Genomic DNA, 17,076 nt, shown 5'->3' with positions numbered 1-17,076 from the left:
TAAACATAGTTATGAGACCATTTTTGGACCATAATGTACATAAGGACCAGTGATTACACTGACAAAATTTCATCGGTATAGCTCTTTCACTTCTGGGTGATGTCAAAAACTTTTGGATACCCCCTCGTATATGGATTACAGCGCATCTTGTGGTTACTTTGACAATAACTGATAATCCTACCTTGGTTTGTTTAGAAATGGTATCCATAAGGAAGTTGGTACGGACATTGTCAACATTAGGCACCAGGATGGATGAATACTCAGGCACCTCATCAGGTGGGTAGATGTACTCTTGCACACGGTTTGACCAATGTTCCCACTCACCTACAGAGGTAAAGTAAGATTATATCACCATTGGAATACAGATTGTGTAGAGAGCGAAGGCAATGGCAGATGAGGAGACTAATCCTGGCATACTAAAGGTAAATCGCTATGAAAGCACTTTTGACATTGGGCTTTCAAGTCTCCCCAATATTGAAGGGGAACGGGAAAGGGGAAGGTTTGTACTTCTCATCAAACTTAGTTATACTAACCCTAACACTGAAAGTGGTTTTGGGCTATCGGAAAGGAAAGAAGGAACAAAAAAAGGAGAGAAGATGAACAAGGAAGTTACTTGGTACCCCGGTATACAGGTCTTTCCTGGCCCGCCAACAAAAAGCGTGCCTATATGAATAGGCTAATTCTGTCATGGCATCACATGGGACGCATGCATGCAGTGGTATTGCTTTGTAAGATTTTATAGAGTTAGGGCTGATCTCACGGAACTTGCATAGCAGCAATGAAGAGTTCAAACATATATCAAATTGTGCCTTCTATTTTTTCATTGATTATAAAATATGCTCAAATTTCATGTTGCCTTACCATTAGCAGTAACCACATATTCAAATATGGTATGCCCGCTCTCCTTATCGATGACAGGATAGTTGAGGTGACTCTCATGATTCACCATAAACTCTTCCATTTTGGCTCTGTCATCCAATTCCAGCAACGCCCCTATGCTCCACATCAGCGCAAAGATGAACAGTTTCTCAAGGTAAGTGGCTGGGAGGGCGCTGTGATCGTGCTCATCCTTGGTCGGGATGAGACCTTCCAATAGGTCCATGGACTGTGTGTAAACAGTAAGAAATTAATGTCTCATTATATTTATAGTATAATATGAAGTGTTGTGACTTGTACAGTTATGATGATCGGTTTTCTACTCACACAGTTAGAGAAATTTCATAGCAAAAATTCTATAATTTATCATAACACAGGCAAGACTTGTAGAATTGGATTCAAATAGAATGCTGTACAAACAGCTAATTTGGCACTGCACATGTGCTTTGAGTGAATGAGCTATTTAAGTTGATATCCATAAAACTCTATGGAAGACATGACCTTGGTCACCAACAAAGTGGGTGTAGATTTCAAATGGAGTCACCCATTCATGTAACCCCTTATTGAATTTCGCACTCCCTGTGTGGAAGATTAAGGTCATGTCTTTCATATCGGGTGAAAGGATTTCAACTGGAATAGCACTCAGTGACTGGCACACATATTTGTGAATTTATATGAGCGTTAGCTGCAAATTATGGGTTTCACAAATATAAAGTAATTGTTGCTTTGTTGGAGTACAACAGTACAATAGTTGCAAGTTTGTTTATTGACTTCTTAAAACAGTGATGGTAATGCTTTGATGTATACATAAAAGCCAGAAATGGGTATATATTCCAGTTGATATCTATGCACCCCCTGTGGAAGACATGCTCTTATTCTTCCACACAGGGAGTGTGAATTTCAGATGGAGTTACCAGAATGGGTAACTTCATTTAAAATCTTCACTCCCTGTGTGGGATATTAATGTCTTCCATAGGGGGTTATGGATTTGAATTTGAATAGCCCAACGCAACAGCTAATAAGAAGTGAGATTGTTTTATTTATGTATTTTCATTCCTTTTATAATCTTCAGTATTTTGTTGATTTAAATCATGGCTTCACATGAATGAAATATTGTTGCTGATATTGTTCATGTTACATATAAACTACTTTCCAGGAAAGCAAATTCCACATTTACTCAAAAAATGTGCAATATCATTAGTATATTATTAATTCAGTTACATCTTTGGACTGAAAAACAACACAAATATTGCCTGGAGCTTACCTGTCTGACATAATTACACTCCAAGATCTCCATCTTGGCTCCCAGGTTACAGCTAACATACTTGTACAGATCATCAAATATTTGGTGGTAGAGTTCACGTAAGATGGTGGCTTCTGCAGCAGGCTGCGAACTTAACCAACCCTGTGAAAAATGAAAGTTGGTGTACTGAGTTGTTTAATGGTTTATGGAATGATATGGGGTCGTTGTGGTCGTTGTGGTCAGGAACAACCTGTAAAGTGTGCCAAGGCTTGTGGATCAATGTGGGTGTTGTGCCTGTGCACAATGCACTATAAATCACTGCACCTTTACTTTATATTTTACCTAATACAAGAATTTACTGACCAGTGATAGATTCACAGCGGCCCATTTAGTATCATTCAGGGCTGCAGCTCTATACACTCCCAGAACCCCAATCAACCTATGTAATTATAATCAGGATCAGCTCCCCGCGTTTTGTATAGGTAGACCTAGAATATTAGCAATAAGTTCCTTGACCTGGGGAATTTCAAGCTAGCTCAATTTTTCCACAAGAACAGAATAGTCACACCAGGGGCTGAAACTTGTACCGTCAAGCACTCACACACCAGAGTCTAGCGGCAATTACCGATTCAGCTAACTGTACTACTAGCTATATGATAGTGAATTTTACCCCAACATTGAACTGTTGTAATGCAGCTTCACTATATCTATAGAAGAATTGCAAATATGTGACATGATCAAGGGGAATGAGTCGATTGTCGCTAATATTGTTTCTGAGATATTGGCAAAAACAGTGTTCAAATTCTTTTGTTTTATATTGTTTTCAGTCATTGATAAATTACTCATAACTCGGTAACCAGATGTCCGATTTTGATGGGGTTTGCATTAAAATGTAGCATTTGTAAATGCCAGAAAATATTGAAAATCACTGATATGTATGCGACTCATTCCCTTGATCATGTCACATATGATTTCTGTTCCAAAATAAAATGTACAAATTCTACAGTGGTATTGGGGATGATGCCAAATCTATTCAGCAAAGCCAAATTCTCACAATTATGTCAGTTATACCAGTCAACAAAGTTTTCGTAGGAAGTTACTGATACTGATGTAGTAACAAACAATACAAATTATGGATTTTTTTTTGTTAAGTGCAGTGATAGTATTCTCACCGTATATAACAAGATTTACTTGAAATTTGCAAGCTGATTTTCTACCAAATGTGTTTACTTACATCAAGTATAGGTCTCCAGTCCAATGCTGAGCTACTCATATAGACCATTCCATTCCTGGACACTGTAGCTGGTGAAGCATTGTCAATGTTATGCACCTCAAACACAATCTTGCAGGTTGGCGACATGCAGATACGATCGCCATTGGCCAGGGTTAGGGTTTTGTTGTCGTCAAGTACACTGTTGAGATTCTCAATCCAGATGGCATCGACTGGGCCATCCAGGACAATCCATATATGCTCACCTGATGAATAAACAATCAATGTAGTACCACTTAATTTGAGACTGAATTGTGCAAACAAAAGAACAATGGTAGCATCAGCTACATGAATCCCTGTACCTTTCTTCCTGAAGGGACAGCGAGTTGATGCGGCGGTTGTTCTCTCGCCTTGCACCACTCAGTCCTGGGTTCAAGCCCCTGCCACGCCCAAGAATTATATGTGAACTTGGTTAATCCTGATCCATGCTAGCTCTTGCAGGTTTTCTCTGATATCTCCGGTTTCCTCCTGCTTTCAAAATCGGTGAATAGTTGTTTGGTTATCAAAAACTTCCTTCATCCAATGGAATTTGGGGAGCAGCACAGATCTGGACCAGGATGTTACAATCTAAGTGCCGATAGGTTTGCGCCGAGTTTGGCTGCAACTGGCCTAGTTGATGCGATCTGATTCTGATGATTCACCAGTGGCAGTAAAATTACAGCACTTTGAATCCTCTAGAAAAATGTGCTGTATATATCCAAAATGTATTTATTCATTTTACTTTATCAAATAACTGCGACTTAGTTGTTCCAACAAATGGAGTGTAATTGGCTACATCAAATCCTACCAGCATCCTGTAAAGTGTGCTGAGGCTTGTGGATCAACGTCTAGGCGTTGTGCCTGTGCGTAGCGCACTATAAATCACTGTGCTTTTTTTTTTACCTTTCTTTGCCTTGAGTGTCTTTCTCCACAGTGTAGAGAATATACCATCAGTCCAATCATTAGTAGCCACATCTAGCCTACCAAACATCTGAGGAGCTGTGATGGCTTTAGGGTTCATTCTCATCTCTCTGTGAGGAACACCACAGTCACCCATGGCCTTCATCAAGATGTGGATACAACAGGTCTTACCGGCACCACTTGGGCCTAAAGTCATCATGCCATGACGCACTCTCTGGGTTTCAAAAAGCTGCAAATATCAAGTCAAGTTTATTAACTAGTTAATACAGATTGCGGTTGTTCAAACAAAAAAATAAGAAAGTGCATAATCAATTTCATGTGTTTATTATTTTATTTATTTAGTCATGTGTTTTTATTTATTTAAATTTTAGTTATTTATAGAGTCAAACAGAAGTTGACCGAGTGAGTAAGTTTATTGTGTGTGAGTTTCAAGTGTTTATTATTTTATTTATTTAGTCATGTGTTTTTATTTATTTACATTTTATTTATTTATGAGTCCAACAGAAGTTGACCGAGTGAGTGAGTTTATTGTGTGAGAGTTTCAAGTGTTTATTATTTTATTTATTTAGTCATGTATTTTTATTTATTTACATTTTATTTATTCAGTGAGTCCAACAGAAGTTGGCCGAGTGAGTGAGTGAGTGATTTATACAGAGCAGCCTCATCAGCACTTCTGCTGCTCTACCTGAGGGCTCTTTTACAAATCAAGATTGTTTAATAATAATATTTCACAGTAACACACAAAAATAGTGCATTGAAGCTTGCAAAGATTTTAAAATCCAAGGCAGAATGCAATACAATTCCATTTAAAATCCACATTCCCCCTCTGGAAGATTTTAGCAATATCTTCCACAGGAGGAGTATAAAAATGGAATGAACACATTAGCAGCTCCATTTGAAACTCACCCTCTCTCAGTGGAACATTCAGGTAGGATCTTTCTCAGAGGGTGTATGAAATACAAATGGAGCCATCTAATGTGTTCATTCCATTTGAAATTCATACTCCCTCTGTGAAAGATATTTCCGAAATCTTCCACATGGGTAGTGTGGATTTTAAATGGAATAGTCTGATTCTCCCTTCAAAACTCACTAAGAAGCTTCAGATAATCAGAGCTTTCAAACCTTATACACATAATGAAACATTTGCACTAATTTAAAGTTTTAATCACACAATTCTCCCAACAAATGCTTTTAAAACATACATTTTCCATTATTTTGGGGTATTTTTGTAAAACAAAATGGGAGGAAAAAATATTTAATTTGTCAATTTTTTGCGAAACAAACGCACACAGCAGCTTTGAGACATACTTTTTTTTTTGCCTGATAAAAAAATCCTGAAAACTGAATTACCTGCACAACTTTGAGATTCCAAGCTGGATGATTGACAAGCCCTGCATCTGGTATCTGAATGGCTAATGCAGCCTGTAGCTCTTCATAGGTAGCATTGTCTAGTTGAATACCTGGGAACAAATCACTGATGAGACTCAAGAACAATGGTTCATCTTCATCCACCTATCAAAGAATGTAGAAAATAAGACAAGACTGACTGCTGCTATCCTGAGAAGATTAGGATTAGGCTTTGCTTTTAAGGTTAAGGATTAGGGTTACATTTTAGGGCTAGACTTAATTTTAAGGTTAAGGATTAGGTGTTAAGATCTAGAGTAAAGGATTAGGGTTAGGATTATGGCTGAGGTGGCAACCACTATTCTGAAGTTGTTTTGAAATCAAAACAAAAAACTTTATGATAAAACCTGGTTTTAACATCATCTAGGCCTATACAGTACCATGGGCTACCTCAATAATCATTGAAATCGTATACATCACGTTGGCTGATTGGAGCACAAAAAGGCCATCAATAATTTGCTTCACCTCAGTTCGATAGTGACTTATCCGTATGTGCATATTTTGCTCTCCGCAGTATCGAATCGCCTGCGTAAAGTTAAACACGCTGAATGCACACACACTCGCACAGTGGCGGTTTGTTGGCATGCTGCATCTTGCGGCGTAACCGCGAAAAAGCAAACTTGAGGTGAACCAAATTATTGATGGCCTTTTTGTGTTCCAATCAGTCAATGCAGTTAGCCTTTATGTGCTCCAAGCAGTCGTTGAAATTGTCCTTCAAAAAATGTTCACATAACACTGCACTTCTTTTTTTTTTACTAATATCAAATATCCAAAGTTTTGTAAGATCACAAGCATAGTTTGTGACTGACCAGTTTGGATAGATTCATGTCCCTGAGTACTCTCATGACAATGCAGGATTCGCTGTCCTCCGGTCTTGCTCTCTTGTTGGATCCTAATGTACGCAATACTGACAGGATGTTTCTCAGTCCAAAATCATAATGCACCTGCAAGTAGTGAAGAAATTATTAAATATTGTTATCTTACTAAAAATTTACAGTGCTAGAGTAAAAATGTTGCAATTCTCCTTCTGATGACACGTGGATTATGTTATCAAAGTACATGCTGCAAAGTACATCTAAATCTTTACAAAGTGATAAAGTGAAAATATTTTAATTAAAAGGGCATTTCGTGATCCACAGCCTCATCCCCCCACTTTTCTCAAAAAAAAAAAAAAAAGTTGAGATTTTTATACCACTGGATACCTCTGGCTACATAATGTTTATGTACCAAAAATTTCTTGCAGATTAATTCGTTTAGCAAAAATATCACCAAATTTGAATTTCGTTCTGGTATACCAGAACCAAATTACAACAGTGGCCTATGGCCTGGGGCAGTGTACGGTAGTACACATAATCATGCATAACTCGCAAACGCAAAATCAGAATCAACTGAAATTTTGGGAATAAGCTTTTTTCGTGGATATCTACTGATAAATGTCATAACAAGAGGATGCTAGGATCACGAAACACTCCTTTAAGTAACTTATTCTGTACTGTTTATGTGAATATTGCTCATGGAGAGGCTAATAGTGCATTTTCAAATATGACAGACTTCTCGTAACATTATTGGGCTATTCCAGTTGTAATACATTACCACTTAATCTCTTAAACAGGTGCTGTAGATTTCAAATGGAGTCATCCATTTAGGCAATCCCATTCCCAAGATTAAAGTCATGTCTTCCAAAGGGTTGTATGGATTTCATTGAAATAGCCCATTGAGTCCTCCTTCTCTTAAACTATACTATTCAGCAAATTACTTCAGTGGTGTCCGACTGTCCGTCTGCTCTGTCTGATTATCGCGTAAAAAGAACTAGGTCACATGATGCTACGCAGTTTGACCAGCGAATGAGGTGCCAATGTGATGATGACATGATTCAATTAGCCAATCAGAACCCCACTTCTGTATACGCCATAAACTGTGCCAAATTGGCAGACCGCTGAAGTACTTTGCTGAAAACTATAACTTTCCTAACAATTATTCTGAGTAATTATGTGTAGTGCATCAAGCACATACGATCACGCTGATTGCTGATCAACAATCATGACAAGAGGCCCGAAACTCTGAACAATTAGGAAATTTATTTTAATTAATTTCTTTGCATAATTACTCAAAACAAATAATATAGGCAATTTAAAATCTAGTATACTTCACCTGTTTGGTAAGCTGTTCCTCACACAGTTTGTACAATGTGTAGAATTTCTGAGCCAGGATGACATTCTCTTGGAAACCACAGCTGGCAAGTTTGACTCTCATGATGATCTGTCTGTCTGGCACCATCATGGCTACGGTACGGAATTGCACCTTGAGGTTCTCTGGCAGCTCCTGACGACCAGCATAACCTGGATTCTGTTGGTTACAAGTGAGACGAAGGGGTTTGTTGAACAAATTTGTGTATGTATATGAGCCACATGTTAAGTCACTCAGGGATGCGATTTTACAAATCAATGTTGACAAAAATGTGACACAGTTTGACCCAGTTTGTAGTGCTAATCTAGATCAACAGTAAGTACCCACCTAGGTTTCATTATCATTGAGGTATAGGACTTTTTATTTTTTCGGAGAAGAGCAGGTAGGGGAACTACTTGATTATATTTCTACATGTTCATACTACATACTCTGAAAATTTTAGAAAATTCGCACTGGTCAGTTTTTTAAAAATCACATTTTTGTTCCTAAAATGGGGGTTATAGCGCCCTCAACGGGCACTCTCTCCATAGGGCTACATGTAAAGACCAGTTATAGACAAATGGCCTAAAATAAAACGGACTCATGCGAATTTCCTCAAATTTTGCATATGATGTAGATTTAACATCTGGAATGTAATGCAAGTGATGTCGTTGCTGCTCTTCTAAATTCATTTTTAAAATGTCCGCCACAGACCAAGGTGTATCATGCATTCTTAGTCAGTGGCTGGGATTTAGCTTGTAAGCGGCAAATTTCATTGGTTCCTAGATGTCATCTATCACATGGTAGAAGGCATTGGCCGAGTTGTTGTGAACATATGTTTGCCAAAGCGCATTGGAAGCGTAGTGTAATGCATTGTAAGCATACCTACACTTATCTTTGAGTGTAGATGCAAACTTGAAATAAGCACACCTAGTACAATTCTCCATCACTGTTCTGTTGAATTTCTATGTTGCCGAATCTTAATTCTTTTGTTTGGTTTGTTTCCCATATCCATGGACCAAAAGAAGGAGAATGAAGAAACATGCAGTTTCAGTTACTATTTTTAAGAAATTATATACAAAATAAAAAGCCCTGCTGAAAACATCCAGAAGATTTGAATAAACTGCTTTGTACGTGTAGGTTGAACCACATAGTGTAACACTCAAAAGTCAACAGAAATTGGGCCTAAATAAAAAATATTTTATTGACGATACACGCTGAACAAGAATAAGGTCGGCTGGTAGAGATTTTTACACTCCAGTGAAACGTGTACCTTTTCAACCACACGTCAATAGAAGTGGTACAACATTCATTGATATTCGTAACACTAGATCATTAGAAATTACTTTATCTCTGCATTTTCTAAGCATTGACACCAGCAATGTTACATTTTGTTATTCCTGCACCATTTTAGGCCAAGAGTCTAGGGTCAGGCCCTTTTTAAGGGTCAGCCTGGTTAAACCACTACAACAATATTTTTTAGACCTCAGCAATGAATGGGACTTACCATGGTGAGGAAGAGACCAAACTCTGGATTGAGAGATACGATATCACCATCACTGAAGATGAATTCAATCTTTCTCTCCTTCTTGGCAGTCAATACAATGGCAATCTGTTGTGCAGCCACAGAGAGTACAGGCAGCTCAATACGATTGAATTCATCAAAGCAACCCCAACTGCCTGACTGAGCCAGACCTGTAAGAGCAAGACGACAAACATTTCTGATTTTTGTTAGACAAAACCAAATGAATTTTTGATTGCTACAATATTTCGTCCTATATCATCCTTCATCAGGTATGCCTGAGGTCATCTGATCCACTTTCCCGTAATGAATCTATTCAAATAAGATGATGAAGTTTTCTCTCATTGAATCACTAAGTCATAACAGTATACTTTGTTTAACTTCAAGTATGTGTGTGTATAAACTCTGCACGATTGTATTAGAGGGGGCAATTTGATACTCCCACAAGTGAAATACATACATCAATACAAAATTTGAGATGAAAGTAAAACAAAGTATAGTGCACAGCCTTAAATGGGTAATTTGTGATTCTAGCATCAGGTATATATAAGGAGCAACAAGGTTTCCAGCTGGCCCAAGGGCAAACCCACTGGCCCAGATTTGTTTGGCAATTTTTTCATTCAGGAAGTATAAAAGAAGATTGTAGTTGTATTGATGTTTTACAGCATCATAATTATGATAATTGAGCCATCACAATCCAGACACCAATGTCTAGAGCAATGTACAAATGGGAATGGGGTAACCTTGACTTGTCACTGGCACAAATTTCAGTCCAAACACGATTGTTTACTAGAACTAAATACTATAGATAAAATCAGAATATCTAAGAGTTTACACCAACATCGTTCCCCTCCATGCCCTAGATTTACTACTGAAATTCCCTCTGGATAAAACATACCTTTATAGATACGTCCTAGACCTCTATAATCCATCTGATCAGAGCAGTTGAACACCACCACATACTTCCCCAGAGCTTTACCCATGTCTTTTGTAGTCTCTGTCTTGCCTGTTCCTGCTGGACCAGCTGGAGCTCCTCCCATACTCATCCCAAGAGCTTGGGCTAAAGTGATGTAACATCTGTAAGGGGAAGAGACAGTTTATTATATTACAATTACAAGAGTGGGCATAATTTATTCAGAACTCCTACCCAATAACTTGTGACTGCTATATAGAATCAACCACAGGCTTTCCCAGGTAGCACCCCCCATTACAAATGAACCTGAAAATGGCCAGACATATAGTTTATTTGGCTTATACTTAGTGAAAATTATTCAGTTTTTGTTACTGTGCGTGTTAATAATGTTCCAACTTATGCTCGTGTAAATTTACATGCGCACACAAGTCAGCATTATGCACTGCATGCACGCAATTTTTTGCCCATTGTAAGCCGAAAAAGCTATAACAACATCCATTTTCAACCCTTAGCATTAATAAGAAAATTACTTTTAACAAGTTAATCAACTTTTACAATTTAAATTCACATCAACTATACACAGGGGTGTGATTCAAAGATTGTGAAATATCCAGAAAATAGTTTTTAAAAAATCCAGAAAAACAGTGTGAAATTTGGCAAAAATACCCTAAAACGGACTGAAAATCGATACAATTTCGTAAATTTTGGCCACAAAATATCCAGAAAATCTGAAAAACCCAGACAAATCACACCCCTGTATACAGTTCCTTTATGGTCTGTGATCATGTGATGAAAGTTTTTTCTTGAGTCCAGCATATTTTGAAAGCTAAGTTTTTCAGTCCTTACTAACAGGCATCACACAATAAGCCCAATCACCATTCTAACTTCCGGTTTTTGAGAGCAGTTTTGGGACACTTTGACCTCTGACATATCAGGGAAATTGACGTAATTATTATTAATTTACTTATTATTGTCATAATGTTATCATTGAAAATACTTAAATTAATTCATAAAATAATAATATTTTTTACATTTGTTTCAATTATTGTAAAACATTTTAGATGATATTTTGTATGTACAAAAACCCAATATTTCTGAATTTTCCCAATAGGTCAAAGGACAAAGTGTCCCAAAACTGCAAAAACTGTCCCACAATGCATTGCAAACTTCCAATGCCGATTTGGCTTATAAACAAGCACAGTTGACAGATGACAAAGAGTTGAGCCTATCCATTTTTACCTGTCAGTGAGTGGTGTAATGACCAGCCTATCTGTGCATCCCAAGAATTCATTTTGATAGATGAAATCCACATCTGTGATAGACACTATCTCCTGATCAGTGTCCTCTTTGTAGTAAAATCTGGCTTGCTTCAACCACTCAAAATCATTGGGAGATCGGATGTGCATATGAACCTGTGGGTGGGAAAACAAGTGAAATAAGCATCAGTATTGAAGGGCTGTATTCTCTCCGAAATGAGTCTGATACTCTTTATAATGAGAGTTTGGAATGTTACCTAAGATAAGCTGTATTTTTAAAATCAATGTTATGTTCTGATTATCATTCTTACACCTTAACAATATCGACTGCTCAGTGTCAGAAGTGGGTAAGTGCAATAGCTGCCATGTGTAGCTGCCATGTGTAGATGAGTACAATATACTGTGTGTAAATTGCCAAATGTTCACAGGGCAGCTATTGCAATTACCCACTTTTGGCACTGAACAGTCGATACGTTCAGTAAGTTACTGAACATATTAAATGCTTTAAATTTTCAAATCTTTGGTTTTGGTTATTATGAGACTTTATCAACAAATCTAATAATGAAAATTATTAGTATTAACTGATATCAAATGTAGGAGGCAAAATTTGAATTGATCACAGATTAGAGAAGGAGAACCAGGACTCGACCACCCTCTTGATACAGGCATGGAGCAAAAATTGGGGGTATTCTGTTTCCCTCAGAATGCACTTGAGGCATTCGTTGTTATGCAAGCGTGACATGGATGATGGGCACATTTGAGAGATGCACTTGATACGACCTGAACAAAATGCTTCAGATGAGATGCAGAATTGTTTTCGTTCGTCTCCGTGCACCGTTGGCAAGGATCTGAATACCCCCAATTTTCTACCCATAGATGACGTCGCTATTGTATGTGGCGGTATATGGAGTCCCGGTTCTCCTTCTCTAATTCTGTGGCCCAGATACAGCCTGTACATTGACAATCTCTCTTAAACCAAGTCATCAACAAAATAAGTCACTAATCTGTTGACAACTTCACATTTAAAGTGTAATGTGATAAGGAAATAACATTTTACCAGATCATTGAAGATATCTCGTTGATGGACGTGTATGGTGACAAGCGTTTCATATTTCACTCTCTCCACTTTGGTTAAATCGTGAGTGGTCTGATCAATGAGGCAGTTGAGGATCTCAAGGAACTTGGCATTGGTTGCCGGCATCATTTTCTTGTCAGATCTAGCCATGGTCAGTGCCTCCTCTGCATCTCTGGTCCACAACATTTGGATGCCTAATAATCCAACCTGCATGGGCAAAGAAAAAGTACACATAATTTGATTTGAAACTTGTCTTGAGAATGTTTAACTTGCATAGTAATTACATCAATGGTTTATTGGGCTATTCCATTTGAAATCCACACTACCCCTGTGGAAGATTTTGAAAATATCTTCCACAGAGGGAGTATGAATTTTAAATGGAATTAACACATTAGCAGCTCTATTTGAAACTCGCTCTCCCTCAGGGGAAGAAATTAATATTAAAATTGAAATTCATACTCTCCCTTTGGCAGATATTTCCAAAATCTTCCACAGGGGTAGTGTGGATTTTAAATTGCATAGTCCAATTTGCTATTCCAATCATTGATTGTTTATTGTAAATAAATAAACACACACCTGTCAGATTATTTAAGAAGCATGAAAATTTGGGATTAAAAAACCCAAAATGGGTCGAAAATAAATGAAAACAAGACAAATTTGCCTCGAAAAAAAACCCTGAAAACCATAAAATGTGACTTACCCGAAACAAATATCAATAACTAATCAATACTCATCCTAGTTTCACATATCAAACAAAATCATTATAGAGTTTCATTGTGTGTTTGAGAGAAATGATGAACACACTTACTTGTGCAATGTAGTTGTTGAGGAAGCCCAGGAGTTCAAAAGATGAATCATTGATGGCTCTGGCTCCATCCTTGATGATACCATGTAGAGATTTCATCTGGTTGTCCAACAGTTCTCCTAACCACAGTTCTACATTACCTTTGGCTATTACAGGTTTCTCAAGCTGAAATTCAATAAGAACAAAACTTTTTTAATGCAAAAATATAAACAAGTAGCCATGGAAAACTTCCAAGAGCTCAGAAGATGAGTCATTGATGGCTCACAAAAGCAGGAAATATACATTAGAAATGACAGTCACTTCCTCAAAGTTGTTCACCTATGTATGCCAGCATCTTGCTGCTATCACGCTAAATATGGTACACTACATCTGTTAGCACCCTGATAATGCCTCATTGCTAATTTTTGATATCATTGAAGCAAAACATACAAAGATGACAAATCTTAGACAAACCAGTCGCATTGTGTCATTTTTACTTACTGGAATAGTTTCTCCTTCTCTGGATATGACAGACAAGATTCTATCGTAGTCCTTTTCGTGAAATTCCACCTCATTCACATTTTCAAACACACCCAACAGATGAGCCTGGAAGTAAATGATAAAAGAGTTTCATTAAGTGATATCACCATATGGCTTGTACACCTTGTCACAATATTGAACTCCCAATGTGCTATAATTCCAGTTGAAATCCATAAACCCCTATGGAAGACACAACCTTAATCTTCTATACAGGGGGTATATATTTCAAATGGAGTCACCCATTCAGAAAACCCCATTTGAAATTCACACTCCCTGTGTGGAAGATTGGTGAAACTTCCAATGTGCTATTTCAGTGGAAGACATGACCTTAATCTCCCACACAGGGGGTGTACATTTCAAATGGAGTCATCCATTCAGGTAACCCCATTTGAAATTCACACTCCCTGAGTGGAAGACTAAGGTCTTGTCTTCCACAGGGTATATGGATTTTAACTGGAATAGCCCAATGACAGTAGAATATTAATGTCCTGATACTCAAATACATCTACTTTTATAACGGTACAATTATAAATATTTGGATTAAAACATGAAAATTATCAAGTGGATTGCAGGGTGAAGTTTTGGTTCGTAATTTAATACAGCAACAACATAACAAGAAAACTGAAAAGATTATGGCAAGAGGTTGGATTTTGAAAACAGGATAAAAACTGGTCTACCTGGAGAAAAACCTCCAAGGATGGTCATAGACTGAAAATCACCATGTCAGATAATTACAGAGCTCGGTTTTGTTTCAAGTAGATACACTGAGAAGAAGAGTCAAAGGAAAGGAGAAGCTAAATACAGTAAGGTATGGACTTCTGGATATACCATTAATAGTTTACCTGAATGGTGTGCGAGTCACTGGCTTGTCCAAGAATCTCTAGCAGTGCCGGATCTGATACAAAGAAGAAACGTGGGAAAACAAGACGCTTTTTCTCCAGATACCTAAAAGAAACATTGAAACTCAACATTAGTAGGTCAAAGTCAAAATTTTAGCTTTACTACAACTTTATAAACTAACATCATTTTCAAATATTGAGTCATACTGCACACAAACATATATACATACACAACAAAGCTCCTTAGTTTAAAGTTCAAAAGTACCACTGGTTTTCAGAATCAGTTTGCCTCCACAGCCCTATCCACATGGCACAGATCATGTCTATTATTAGATTGTGAATACAAACTACATGGCCCTCTGTGTAAGTGTACATGTGACCAAATGCTTAACGTCCCCTCCATAGGATGGAGTACTCTCCTAAAGTCTGTCCACTTTGAAGTACAAAGTAAAGTACACAGTAAATTAGCAGATTCTGCACGCCGTAATGTCAAAAGGAATTAACACACTGGTAGGCACACCCCAACACAAAAGCGTCTTACTATGTGACACACAAATTACTTATGCAAGATGTGCATACCTTAATTACTTCGTCTTCAAAGTGGACAAACTGTAGTTCATTCATCCAATGCCTTTATACATCATGCACCCTAACAACTGCACCGTTATAGTTCCTCGAGAGAGTGACGCCTGTGCATACTGCAATGCACGTTGACAAACAGAACTGGTGTTTACACGTGTGATCAAAAGAGGTACATCTGTACATGCGTGAAGTAAGTCTGACAAAGTACTGATGTCACCCTCTTGAGGACGCCAAATGGATTCTAGTACTACATATACTACTAATTCACTATGAAATTGATGAAATTTTGACACTGAAAATCACACTAAAAACCATTTTCAGCATTACTCTAGCAATTTTCAGTGTTACTCTTGGTATTTTCAGTGTGGCTTTTGTCCAGGGATTATTTTTTGTAACAATAGCATGGTCCAACACATTTCAGTGTGATTAGCAGCATTTCAGTGGGATTAATGAATGGCTACTCATTTTCAGGAGTTTGTGGTTGATTTTTCAGTGTGATTAGACATAACAAAAGAATTCTTTTCAATGCTATTTCAATGGCATGCATTATCTATTGTATAATTGTTCAGCGTTACCATGTAGTTTCAGTGTGATTTTTAATCTCAATATCTCATAGTGTAACAACACCTAATTCATCATCAGTCGGCTGCGGAGCAGGCGACTACAAGCTTTCTCCAACTATTGCGATCTTGGGCAAGCGAAACAATTTTGTTTGGCTGCATGCAGCATCCCTTCAGTATCTCCCAGGAGGTGCTGGACATACTGTACGTACAGTGTGTGCGGCCGTCCTGGTTTCCTCTTCCCATGTGGTGGAATATAAAGGGCATATTCTTTCACAGGCTCGTCGTCTTCAAGACACAGTATATCGCCCGAGAAATTTGAATTGATGAATCTTGACTTTGGCAACCAGTGGTGCGGTGTTGGTCTGATTGTAGATGGTTTCGTTTGGAATCCGATCCACACGCTTGATGTTTAACATGACTCTGTAGCAAGATGTTGCAAAGGCATTGAACTTGTTTTCCATGTCCTTGGTGATTACCCATGACTCACACCCGTACAGAAAGACAGTAACACAAGTTGTCTCAAACAGCTTGATTTTTGTTTTGATCGGCAGGGATGGGCTTCTCCAAAGACGTTCCAGTTTCCAGAAAGCTAGAAACCTAATTCACCTAATTAATTATAAAAGATGAATGTGAATTACTTTTGGCAACATATTTACTGACATACCCAGTGAGTGATTTCTGGCAAATCTCTAGTTGTTCAAGCAGATGGGGTAACAGTTGTCCTAGAGTCTCGTCTCCCACACAGCACTGCACCACGTTGTCATTCTCGTGAGCTCGCTGCATGATCTTCACCCAGGACTTGTCTATGTTTGCAAACCTCTTGGCTTCCTGTTAACAGTTAATATCAAAGTACAGTTGCTATCATGGAGGAATTGTACTGGCCAACTTACACGCCCCGTTTAAAAGAACGGGGTCACGTCAGAATTACATAATGTTACACTGCTTGGCCAGCGAATGAAGTGTCAATGTTTCTCAAGCTTTTAATTACGTTTTTCAATCCACCAATCAGAACCACACTTCTGAATTGTATCTGGCATGAAACTGCACTTTCCTAAAAAAAATTGAAAATGCATGTAAAAATGGGCAAAAAGTACCAAAAACAGGCTGAAATTAAATAAAGTTACGGAAGTTTTGCCTAAAAAA

The 17,076-nt window shown here is 37.8% G+C and overlaps 1 protein-coding gene across 1 annotated transcript in view; it reads right to left on the bottom strand.

The window, feature by feature from the left end:
• Positions 1 to 17,076, bottom strand: part of LOC140170158 (dynein axonemal heavy chain 8-like) — a 115,241-nt gene that overhangs the window by 53,203 nt on the left and 44,962 nt on the right. The window contains 16 exon segments of the mRNA XM_072193480.1: positions 182 to 324; positions 862 to 1,105; positions 2,141 to 2,281; positions 3,354 to 3,595; positions 4,272 to 4,518; positions 5,640 to 5,801; positions 6,503 to 6,637; positions 7,845 to 8,039; positions 9,367 to 9,554; positions 10,280 to 10,458; positions 11,534 to 11,706; positions 12,608 to 12,832; positions 13,434 to 13,595; positions 13,911 to 14,015; positions 14,792 to 14,894; positions 16,598 to 16,761. Of these exon segments, the coding sequence (XP_072049581.1) occupies positions 182 to 324; positions 862 to 1,105; positions 2,141 to 2,281; positions 3,354 to 3,595; positions 4,272 to 4,518; positions 5,640 to 5,801; positions 6,503 to 6,637; positions 7,845 to 8,039; positions 9,367 to 9,554; positions 10,280 to 10,458; positions 11,534 to 11,706; positions 12,608 to 12,832; positions 13,434 to 13,595; positions 13,911 to 14,015; positions 14,792 to 14,894; positions 16,598 to 16,761 (2,808 nt within the window).

Source organism: Amphiura filiformis, chromosome 14 (assembly GCF_039555335.1).
Source record: "Amphiura filiformis chromosome 14, Afil_fr2py, whole genome shotgun sequence".
Classification (NCBI taxonomy): Eukaryota; Metazoa; Echinodermata; class Ophiuroidea; order Amphilepidida; family Amphiuridae; genus Amphiura; species Amphiura filiformis.
This window is presented reverse-complemented; position numbering and strand designations above follow the sequence as displayed.